At 33.7% G+C, this 12,842-nt stretch overlaps 1 protein-coding gene across 40 annotated transcripts in view; it reads left to right on the top strand.

Annotated features, from left to right (window-relative positions):
- LOC138310974 (uncharacterized) overlaps nt 1-12,842 on the top strand; it is a 229,877-nt gene that overhangs the window by 61,480 nt on the left and 155,555 nt on the right. For 36 of the 40 annotated variants that reach the window (XM_069252370.1, XM_069252360.1, XM_069252369.1 and 33 more), the window contains 12 exons: nt 1,100-1,666; nt 2,084-2,155; nt 2,869-2,904; nt 5,823-6,413; nt 6,929-6,979; nt 8,257-8,802; nt 9,110-9,169; nt 9,463-10,011; nt 10,183-10,254; nt 10,682-11,242; nt 11,652-11,732; nt 12,124-12,675. In XM_069252370.1, the coding sequence (XP_069108471.1) occupies nt 1,100-1,666; nt 2,084-2,155; nt 2,869-2,904; nt 5,823-6,413; nt 6,929-6,979; nt 8,257-8,802; nt 9,110-9,169; nt 9,463-10,011; nt 10,183-10,254; nt 10,682-11,242; nt 11,652-11,732; nt 12,124-12,675 (3,738 nt within the window). Of the gene's footprint in view, nt 1-1,099; nt 1,667-2,083; nt 2,156-2,868; nt 2,905-4,590; nt 5,529-5,822; nt 6,414-6,928; nt 6,980-8,256; nt 8,803-9,109; nt 9,170-9,462; nt 10,012-10,182; nt 10,255-10,681; nt 11,243-11,651; nt 11,733-12,123; nt 12,676-12,842 lie in introns of those variants that run through there. The other 4 variants (XM_069252372.1, XM_069252381.1, XM_069252387.1 and 1 more) reach the window with 4 other exon arrangements.

Raw genomic sequence — 12,842 nt, 5'->3', positions numbered from 1 at the left:
AGACATACGTTTATAAAAGTTCAGTGTTATCTGAAATATAATCGTTAACATTACTTCTGAAACCAATATTAATTACAACATTAACACAATATACATGAATACAAAGTTATTTTCTTATGAAAACAAAACGAAAACAAACACCGTTACAGGTACAATTTATGCTTATTTCATCGTATAGCAGACTACTATGCATTAATATTGATGCGCTTTATTCAATTAATATTTTCTGCATAGCCACTTCGATATGAATACCGCGTATTCGTGCGCTAGTTTGCAAACATTTCCTATGCAGCGATGAAATTGAAAAAAATAGATAAATAATACAATGCTGAAAAATACGCATTGTCTTTGATGATAAATTAATATATTTTTGAAGTATTTACTGAAAATTTTGCACAGCCAAAATTATTTCTAATAAGTAACCCCTGCCTGTTTAGTACATAATAGTATTACTTCGTCAGTGAATTGTTTATTTAGATATTGTAAAAATATCACCCCGATTCTGATTCAACCTTTTACGGTTTTTTTACTGTAAGGATTTTGGTTACTTTGTGCGGATATTTAAGATATTCATATTTTTGTTAATATTGATAGTAATTCGCCGTAGCTATTATTTCTGTCTCATATTCAAACTCAGTTTTGCATTTCTTAATTCACATGTACCAAATATACATGGCAGTATTATAAAAAGAATAGACTGAAAAAACCAATCTAGCAACTTTCAAGGTATACAGTTATTACAAGTTATACGTGCAGTATATTGTTAAATTGTTTCTTTGTTAATCACGGAAAATAAGTTTTCAAACCTTGATTTATTTAGCATATATATTCATATTTCTTTATCATTTATTTATTTATGGATATTTGAGTCATATGTTTTAAGCAATACACAAAGTATATAGCCAATATGAGTCATAGATGATATATGTTATTTCTATATTACAAATTGTGTCAGATGGCTTCGCTAGCGTTTAAATTTGGTCGCAAATCATTACAATGTGATTAGCAACTGTAATAAATGACATATTTACAGATCAAGTATCCCAAAATATAAGTTATGCTTTCAACTTACGATCCTCCCACATTCTTTCCAACACAGGCAGTGACGATATGGACCTCGTGTTCCTTGTCCACTTCTCAAATGATCTCACCTCCACCAACTTCGCCAAGATCACCTCCTTCATGGCTGACACTGTTGAAGGAGCAGACATTGACCTAGATTCGGTAAGAGTCGGTGTCGCCGTCTACCAAGCAGAAGGTACGGTGCTTTTTAAACTAGATGCTTTCAGGGGAGATAAGTCCGGACTGATAGATGCTATCAGAAACATCAGTCCACGATACAGATCCGCAGACACTAACCTGGCTGCTGGTTTGAATCTCGTCCGCACCCAGATGTTTGATGTCAACAAAGGCGACAGAGAGGATGTGCCAAACGGCCTAGTTATCATCACAGACGCTAACTCTGAGGCACAGTACTACCCCGAACTAGAGTACGCCGCAGCCCTCGTCAAGGACGCCGGAGTGACGGTATTCGGCGTCGGCATAGACCTGCGTAACACTGACGAGATGAATCTGGTGTCTACTAACCCGCAAATGAGTTACGTTCTAGGCAACGTCGACCAGCTGCCTAGTATGGTGCAGGAACTGAGACAGAAAATGCCCTCACGTAAGTCTTCAATCTGACCATACATTATTCTGTATTTGTATATTATAGAGTTATCTGTCCTTGCAGGTAAATATTTATTTTGATGTCAAGTATTTGTGAGTGTATCGTCATTAGTTTTTGAGAAAACGACGTCAGTTTTTCTCACAAATTAATGACTTTACAATGTATATACAATATAATAATATGTAAAGACTAAATATCATCGATTTTTAAAATCCTTTTAAAATACCAGGGAAATGTTTATGTACAGTGGTTGCTACTTCAAATATCTTATGCTGTCGATCTGTTAATGGTTTTGCCAGATTAACCTCATTAGGTCAGAATGTATATGTAACGAGACAAGAATTCATTTGATTTAGAAAGCAATGCAGTACTATGGAAACTTTTCTTACAATATTTTGATTAATTTCCTTTCAGTGACATTCGTATTGCCAGAAGACATAGAACCATTACCTACAACGGCGGCGCCAACCACAGTACCAACAACAGGTAATTATCATCTGAATTTATTTAATTTCTCTTGTAACAAACTTTTCCATTGGCTTAACACGTTATGTTGCCATCTTATTACGTAAAAAACTGACATATTCGTCTGTTAACACCGTGTTCTGATTGGTTGACTCTTGGCGCATTTATTTTAAACAAAAATAGTCCCTTCAGTTTGGAGTTTCAATGTCTAGATTGCAATCTGACGATTAACTTGAATATTTCTTTTATGTTATGGCTCTATAACACAAAAACCAATGAAAGTGTAATATCATTATAAAACCGCAAAAGGCGGTTTATTTAGAATACACTCTGATTTGTTTAGTTTTCATTTTGTTGGACTATACATTGAAATTAAAGGGCGGAAATATGTCATAGCATGATTTTATGAATAAAAACGTGATTTTATGCATAAAATGGTCATGGAAAATAAAGATAAATAAGCATAATTTGAACATACAATCTACTGCATTCTTATCTAAGACTATTGTTATAAGTGCTAGACATAAAACAATAGAATTAATGCTTCAATCTTCCTTATATGACAGAAATTTTAATTCATAATTTTTTTTCATTTTTGATCAGAAAATCTAGGCAAATGCTTTAAATATCTCAAATATGTTTGAACAGCTTTTATGACGAATATTTTCTATTGTCGATTTTTACATTGATTTGTTTGCTTTGATATTGATTCTCTTGTTTCCTTTCGTAAACAGAAGCGACTACCCCCGCGCCGACCTCTGCCTTGGAGAGTGAGTATTATCTGTAATGGCGGGCTTGTTTGTTGATGTACCTTGTTCGCACTGTTTTATGTAATGAAAATGTACCACCTACTGTACATATACATAAAATATTAATATACCTACTGTACATATACATAACATATTAATATATCTACTGTACATATACATAACATATTAATATATCTACTGTACATATACATATCATATCAATATATCTACTGTACAAATACATAACATATTAATAAATCTACTGTACACACACATAACAGCAAAGCCTATACAAAGCCTTTCCATACTTTATGTTAATGAAGAGGTATCGATAGCCTTAGCAATGAAATTATATAATTAAAATTCACATGCTATTTTTTCTAATTTATTGAAGTGTTTTATGAAAAACGTTTCACGTCACTTTGCGATTCATTTAACATTTACGAAATATGATTTTTATATCAAATAATGTTCAACTATAATTTTTCATAAAATACTGTTTTATAATTCATTTTACATCTGTTATTTTACATTTTATAATTGTTAATTCAAATAGCGATTTACAATATTTGTTTTTATAAATTAAACAGTCTCTTTAAATACATCTAAAACCAACTAGCATTTAACTATACATTGCACATCACGTAGCTTTACACTACATTTGACATCAGAAATTGTTTACAATACATTTTCCAATAAATACTGATTTATTTACAATATACATTGTTCAGATATTGATGTATATTCACACCATTTCACACCAGATACAGTTACCATTGTCTGTTAAACAATAGATATATGACAAAGAATTGTATTTATAGAATATCTGTTTTGATGGTTTATGTGGTATTGCACGCTAGCACTGTCTCTCTCACTTTTGCTGTGATATGCGCGTTTGCATTATGTCTGCTGTGTACTTTGATTGTGACGTCACATTGTTTCAGTGTTGATGACGTTACTGTCTGTCTCACGTTCTCACTAATCTTAGATACCATTTTAAACGTATCCGGTCACATGATGACATGTCTTTTTTTTAATGGATTTTCTTATAAAGTAAATTTCAATAGCTTGTAGAATACACCTACTTATATAATTGTCTCATATGTTCAGAATATTTTTTATTTATATCGATTTCTTAAATGGACGATTTTTCATGCTACATAATTTATCGACATTTCATTCTTTCACAACGCAATAATTGAAATTCATATATAAAAGATACACTAAAAATTGTTTGAATCATCTCTTGACATTAATACTAATTTCATCTAAGGAATGTTTCGGTGAAACATGCTGCTTTGAATATTAAAATTTGTCGAATATATAGCATAAAATGTTTAGCAAAATGACCGAATATGTTTGCCACAATACTGTACACGCAATATCGACATTAACGATATTATAACTAGTTAAGCATCTATCAATTATGAAAATAATGCAAAATTTATTTAGATCTAGATTTGATAAAAAATCTAAAGATTTTTATAAAAATTTATCTTTATTATTATTATTATTATTTTCAAATTCTATTTTCATTCTTAACGTTGTTTTTTTCCGTCTTATTTTTCCTAATAAATCAACAGAAATCTAAACTTGCTGGGTTTTCTCATTAGGGAAATTAAAGTGATAAAAATAAAAAAGAATTCACTTTTATTAATTAATTAATATATTAATTTATTTAGCGATTAATTTATCGCTTGTCTAACATTTTCGCTTTTCAAGAAAATATTTTGTTTTGCGTGGCTTCAAAGCAAAGCAATGTTCTGTTTCAAAACATGTCGCTTTAATTATTCATCGTCTACGTGTTGCTTTTTGTCCTGAATATAATGCAATTTACTGTTTTAACTTTAATTAAATCGTAAAATACTTTTATAATTCTGATCAGGTTTCAGTATTTGTTATTGTAGTAAACAAAATGTAAATATTACAATAATTACCAATGACGTTAAGTTTCTAATCCATGCACCTTGTTCCGATCGCACCCTTTCAGTTAATCAAATGATTCTTTCCTTTTCATTCTGTATCATCTATTTCTGGAATGATAACTGATCATTTCTCCGTCTCATGAAGTACATAACAGTGGGACAATTTGCATGGTTAAATAAATGATAATAAAGTTTGGGAACGAGTCGCTTGCCAGTGTCATTGTGTTTTCTACACTGATATTTCCATTTACATTGAAAGGAAGAAGGAGGTCGCGGAGGAAAAATCATCGCGTTTCCTTTAATGCATCGGTCGAATTAAATTGACTTTTGGGCTGATGCTTATCAGGAAGACTGAAAAAGCAAACACATAAAAAAATGTGTTGTTGATAAAAAAAAAAAGAAAAAAACGCAAAAAAACAAAAAACAAAAAAACAAAAAACCATAAAAATTCGGCGTAATATCAAAAAATATGTATATGAGTTATGTCATTTATATGCAATGCAGCCTCCCGCATTGTTTCGTTTCACCTTGAGCAAACTTCCTTCTGTCTTTCCGATTGTCTGATGTAACGTTCTTTTCCACCTTATTAACATACACGAATCATAGCAGAGTCCTGTTCTGTTATGGGGAATGTTTTGCATCAGAGCATGGATCTCTCTAGCCATAGACTCGCCCATCACCCTAAGGCACGCCTATGATGAAGACGCACGCGCGGTATAGGTAAGACAAACTGTTCCACACCTTTCTGCTTTGTGTGGAGATTACTACGCCGTTCAACGTTTCGCTTACATTTCAGGGAATTGTAATGTGATCATGTGATTTTTATTTTATAAAAAGTAAAAAAAAATAAAATAAATAAAAGCAAAAACGAAAAACAAAAACACAATTAACGATATCGTAATCAAATATTTTGATTTTACATTTAATATTTTGACTTATCGATATTCATTTTCATAGTCATTTTGTTTTTGGATATTTTATGTTTTGTAAAATACATTTTGTTTTGTTTTTCAGGTAGTCGTGAAGCAGATATTGCTGTTCTGTTCCACGTTGGGCATAAAACGAAGCTGAGAGATCTGAACAAAAAACTAAAGATCTACCTGTCTAATCTATTCGCGAAGTCCAAAGTTGGTCCAGATACGCTGCGCGTGGCTCTGGTCAATTACGGTACAAAAACGAACGTGCTATTTGATTTCAATGCCCACACTAGAAAACCCCAGGTACGTAGTGCGATTAAAACGACCATAAAAGGTAACATGAGGAAAAGCCGTGCAAATCTCGGTGAGGCACTAAGTATGATCCGGACTGACTTACTGGTCTCAGCTGCGGGGTCACGGATAGACCAGGGGGTCCCAACGGGCCTCATTCTGGTAACGGACATGGTAGCGTCTAACGATGGATTCGATTTTGAACAGGAAATGACGTCATTAAAACAGATGGGAGTGACGGTGTTTGGAGTTGGTATTGGCTCAAGCGACGTTCATGACGAATTAAGGCAATTGACATCCGATCCAAAGAGCGATTATTTTCAAGGCGTTCAGACTTTTAGTGATTTGCTGGAGACGGCTGATCCAGTTAAAAATATTATCAATCGAGTGAGGGCTAGTAAGTCATGCTAACTTTCCTATTCATATCATACCGGTCAAGGTTACGTTGTATAGAGGATTTCTTTGTAGGACTTTATAATGTGCGGATAAATATTCAACAACTTTTAATTTTTTCGAACTTGTGTAAAATAGAAGAGGAAAATAAGATAACGTCTAACGTTGTCAAAGTTATATGTCAACCAGAATTCAATAAAAGTAATCTATTTTTCATATACTAGTAAATTGGAAAATAATCAGCATTCAGCTGCTGATTTACAGTAAATTTTCCTAATTTATTCATGAGCAAATTTTCCTAGGGTTTTGAAATCTAGATAAAGTTTGGTAATATGATAACAATTATTTCGAAAACAGTTTCTGTGTATAGCCCCTACCTATGGGGTACTATATTAATACCAAATTCATCAAATTGTTGAAGATGGTCATGTTGAAATCTTAATGGTTTTATTAATGTTTAATGAGACGGACATTTGTGATGATCACATAAAATAATGTATGTATACCCGTTAAAATCAGTGGGAGGAAAAGTAAAGCGTCGACCTACCACCATCGCCCCCGCTCTCAGCAGTAAGTAGGGCATGCGTTTACCAGGCGGGAGTTCGTTTATACATGTTATTCTGTTCATGTCTTTCTGTTGCATTTTTGTGTTTTTGTAGCCCCACTGTAGATGGTAGTAACCTTATGGTTCATATGCATGTCGGCACGATATCGAAATATTATCACATATCTTCCAAAATCAATATCATTTATACAAAGACGTCCTTATCTCTTTTGTTCGATAGTATATCCTCGTCCGTTGTAATCAATGTCATTTTTTCCTTGGTTTACCATTCAACTGCTATGATAAAAGTTTTATTTTATGTTTTAGACCAGCATACTGCTATAAATATGAAAATAGTGCATTTTTCATAAATGAAGGTTTTTTTAAGTCATTCTTATTTTAGAGCAATAGTAATTTGTATGCCAGATTTTATACTATATTCAAAAGTGAAATCTTTCTTTGTTTGCTGGTCGGTCACTTATGAAAGGTACTTAACATAATAATAATACAGGTTTTTTTTACGTCATCACGAAATATAAGAACATCTCTGCTTTACAGTTTTTCTGACAGTTATGTATGCAATTATCACAATTGTCATGTCTTCTTTGCCGAGATATGATTCATTTCACTCAGATTATTTATTGACGATTTCTCAGAATGGCATGTCGATTTTCTTTTTGCATAATATAATTTACAATAGTTTCAACCCCATGCAATGTTTGACAAATTTGTAGGTCTGTCATTATCAATCTCTGATATTCCTGAACTATTAAAAAATTAACTTACAGGGTACTTATAATAGGATAGAATATGCCAAAGTCTTATGTTACGTGATATAAGTTTTATGGCTATCAAATGACGTCATATATCGTCAATTTCATCAGTATCCTAATAATTTCCCTGTTATTTTCATTATTTATGCTAGTCACTTCGTTGGCTTTGGTATCTGTTGAAACATCAAGATAAACACGCACGATACTTAACACGAAAGGACAAGTTAGGCACTGATGTCACCTGATATGGTTGTCAAATGACGTCAGATATCTTCTATTTCATCAGTATGCTAGTAATTTTCCTGTTATCCCTATAACTATTTATGCTAGTCATTTCGTTGTGTTTAGTATCTGTTAAAACATCGCTACGGATTGTTGGTTTCGTTTTGCTGTTTGTTTGACCTTTGTTTTCTTTTAAAATACCATCGTTTGTAATAAAAAGAGCATGACGAATATTGCATGTAAATGTTTAGATACAAAATAAAATATTCATAATTAAAACAAATAGGTTAACACCCATTTTGTTTCAGAATATAGAAAATTTCAGTTAGTGCTAGTTTTCCGTTCTGACAACACTGTGCCTACCGCCGATTACTATACGCATCTGCTCCCATTCATGGCAGGATTCCTGGAAGAGAAATTAATTCAGAACGTCGATATTGAAATCGCATTAATCAGCTATGGTGATTCCGTAAATCTAGTGTTTGGATTCCAAAAAATTCGTAACTTGACGGAAATGCAGACATTAATTCTAACGGCACCTGATACACTCCAGTCAAATTATGCGAGATTCGGAGAAGTCCTGCAATATCTCGATCTGCGTGTGTTCCCCGAGGTCACCACGGATACGTCCAAACATGTGGTGTTTATCGCGGACAGAGTCTATGATAACATGAATCTAAAAGTAAAGAACGGCTTATTGAGACTGGCAAGGAAGGGTATAAAATACCACTGGGTGCTTATTGGCGGTCAAAGTAATGTCAGTACCCCGGGGGACACGTACTTGATAAACGACTACCCTAGTCTTACTCACAACTATGACGTCATTGATGACATCACAACCGACGTTTCTCTAGGTGAGTACTATTTGATTATCCTAAAAGCTATAAGCTATGTTCAGATTTCCAAACAGAAATACCAGCAATATAATTTTTTATTCTATACCAGCAATATATTATATTCTATCTACACTTTATGTGTTATGTTTTAGATTAAAGTGATTGGTCTACGTTATAATTATATAATTTGTAATCATATGTAATATAGGGGATATCTTATTATTGATATCGGCTAATTCTTGTGCGTTTTGCAACCATATTCTTAAAGGCATGCAATTTGTAGCTCAGCCAACTGAATAACGATTGAAGTATTCTACACTTTCAGATGACAGTGAATATTCTGAAGCCCTCGTTCCAAAGACAAGCGAATCAGGATCACTGCAAAGTATTTATTTTTCTTTCTATCAAATTGATATTCACCCAAATACAACGACATACTTTTTTGTCTCTACGTAGGAACTTAATACAGTTGCTTTGCCCGTCAGCAAGTCGGACGTAAACATCTCATAATGATAGTGTTTACGTCTAAATTGCCTAAATTTGATTACTGAAATAAATGAGTGGCAATCCTTGCAATTCTAGTACTTCATGCGTATCGTTTTTGTTGAGCTTTTACCTTTAATACGATTATTACTCGATTCCCGACCAATGATCAAATTCAACAATTCACTGTTGCAGATCCACCACCAACAAAGATCCTGATAGTGTTCCGGTCAGGAAGTTCAACATCGCCACCTGATTACTTCACAAAGTTACTGCCCTTCATATCCTCTTTCATTGACCCCGATATTTTATCGGAAGCTAACACCGATATCGCTGTAGTCAACTACGGCAAGGATGTCAATATAGTCTTTGGATTTCAACAGTTAGGGTTTGATGAGATGAGGGACGCCGTGAATGGAATTTCGAAGAAGTACCGGAGTAAATTTTCACGGTTTCCATTACTAATTGAATACATCACCCAGGAGATGTTAGTCCCGCCAGCTGTGGCGGATACGGACGACAGACATGTGATATTTATAGCGGATCAGCTGTATGAGAAACTGAATTCCGGGATACGTAAGGGAATTGAGCATTTAGAGACAAGAGGAATCCACACACATTGGGTAATGATAGGTGACAACAGTGCCATACCGACAACAAGCGTCTCTTATAAAGTGGCCGATTACGAGGAACTGTACAGTCGTCAGGATATAACTATACAAATTCTTGCTCAAATCGCACAAGGTAAACGTTTCATATCCCTGTAGTGACATTTTTTACATATCCTGATATTGTAACTCTCATCTCTCACGTGCAATTTGTTTAATCAGATGATTTAATGAAAATGTGTATATTATTACAATTTGTAGTATACTCTCAGTATGGTTAATGTGAATGTCAATTTTCGATTAACAGGATTGCGTTACACAGACAATGACAATGAAGTAATCTCTACTACCAGAGAACCATTAGAAGCACAAGGTGTAGGTGAGTACCTTCCTTCCTTCCTTCTTTCCTTCCTTCCTTCCTTCCTTCCTTCCTTCATCAATTCATTGAATTTCTTACTTTATAATTCAATTTTGCTTGTTACAAGTATTTTCATTGGCCAGAAAATTAACTTGATTATCCCATTCAGGAACAAATGGCGTCGCTGCTTGTAGCGTGGCTTCTGATTGGCTTAGATAACAGCACGATCATTTCGTAGAAAAAAAAGAGTCCCGAAATTATATTGTGATTTTGAAGAGATTTTCTTTAGTTAATTGAATTATAAAGATTAATTTGAATAGATTTTTATGCTATTAAGAGTACACGCCATATTTCCATAACAATAAAAACATATTCAAGTTAGTCCTTAAATAATCAAAGTGAAGTTGCTACAGAAAATGATATCATTGAGGCATAAATTATGTTGCAGATGATGAACGACATGTGAAAGTGGTAATTGTATTCCGTACCGGAAGTGGAACGTCTCCGAAGGACTTCTTTGGTCATCTTCTTCCTTTCATCGAGAGCTTCCTGTTCGAGACTGCAGCTGTACCGGAAGTGAGCATGGACTTCTCGGTCATTAACTACGGGAAGACTGTAACCAGGATAATAGGATTCAAAGAGTATGACGTGGAAGAACTACACGGAATTATCCTTGGAATATCTAAGAAATACAGATCTAAATTTGCAAGATTCCAAGACCTTCTTTTATATTTGCAAAAGTCTGTGTTTATACCTTCAAACGTGGATCCCGATGATGAGAAACACGTGATATTTATCACAGACAAAGTATATGACAATATGGACGATAGTATTGAGAGAGGAATAGATGATCTGGAGACAAGTGGCGTGATGACGCACTGGGTTACCATAGGAACCGACCAAACAATACCTACACGTGGTCACGTGTACTCTACTCACTCCTACAGCGGTCTATCGGATTATGACGTATTCGCTGCAAATTTTAAGATACTGGCTGATATTTTCACAGGTGATTTTTTTATTGTATCTTTCTTTCTTTTTTGTTCATCTTTCGTGTTTCGTCTTTCTTTCTTTTTGTAAACCAACAACACGTTTCACACTTTAAAATTTACTACATTTTATTCTTTATGCTCTGAGTATATATACTCATTAATAATAAGGTTAAGTGGAAATAAAAAAGAGAATTACTTGCTTTCCATTTTATTTATTGTTTCACATTGTGATATAAATACCATTTATATTGAAGATTCGCCATGCTATTGTCTATGCTTTCAAAGAACTATTACAAGAGTCATTTACAAATGTTTCTTATCTCTAACTAATTCGATGCTATTCTTAAAACAATAAATGTGTGTAACGTCGCATGAAAAATTAATTATGTAGGATTGTTTTAATAGCATTGTGAATTTGTTGCACAGAGCCTGGGGCGAGAAAACATATAGTTACCATGCCAACAACGATTTCTCCTTCGTCAACAGTACCACCGCTGACCACAAAACGTACGTAAAAGTTCTTTAATTCCAATGGTTCACATTCCTATTTTCTAGTAATTGTGTTACATTTGTACATGTTTCATTTTTCGTCATGTTTTACAGATTATATATTTTAATAAACCCAATTACCTTCTTATAAATTCTATATAGAACTGACCTAAACAATGCTTTACATGAAGAAAAATAGGTTGCTACTGCAGTCAGTGTTTTTTTTTTTTTTTTTTTTAATTTTTGTAATTATGGGCATGATTACTTTCCATTTTCAATTGCTTGAATGTTATTCTGATTTCGAATTAATCTGATAACGTTTAAACTTTATTTGTATATGTTGTAATGATGGTAAAGATACCAAAGACGGCGTTAAGGTAAATAAATGATAATGTTTATCACTTTATAGGTACAAGATACGCAAAGATTGTTATAGTGTTCCGATCAGGAAGTTCGACCTCACCGAAGGACTACTTTCAACAGCTTCTTCCTTTTATTGATACCTTTGTGAACAACGTATACACGGATCAAGTAGAGGCGGAATATTCTATGATTAATTACGGTAAAACTGTGTCCCAAATATTTGGATTTAAAGACTACGACCCAGCAGATCTACAAACGATCATCTTAGGAATGACGAAGAAATACAGATCAAAATTTGCGAGATTTCAAGAACTTTTACAATTTCTGCGACAGTCTGTCATAACGCAAATGTCTGATGATGACGAAAAACATATCATTTTTATAACGGACAAAATCTATGAAAATATGGACGACGAAGCTTCAAATGCCTTGAGAGAGATTGAAAATGGCGGCGTGACAACACACTGGGTTCTGATTGGTCACAACCAAGATATTACTACGCGAGGGACAAAGTACCACGTTGGAAACTACAAAGAATTGTCCGATACTTCCGATATCCCTATTCCTTACAAGATCCTTACAGATATACAGTACAACAGTAAGTATATCTAGCTCGCGATTTAAGGTAAAAACGAGAAAATTATATCTGTTGTCGATATTCGAGATATGGTTTTCAGGATCTATATGAGTCAACCATTTAAAAATGGTTTTGCTGACCATCATGATGTCCCGCCAAATTGCGGAAATATTCCCGCAAATATAACT

The sequence above is a fragment of the Argopecten irradians genome, chromosome 16 (assembly GCF_041381155.1).
Source record: "Argopecten irradians isolate NY chromosome 16, Ai_NY, whole genome shotgun sequence".
Lineage (NCBI taxonomy): Eukaryota > Metazoa > Mollusca > Bivalvia > Pectinida > Pectinidae > Argopecten > Argopecten irradians.
The sequence above is the reverse complement of the archived record's forward strand: the minus strand, read 5'-3'. Positions and strand labels throughout refer to the sequence as shown.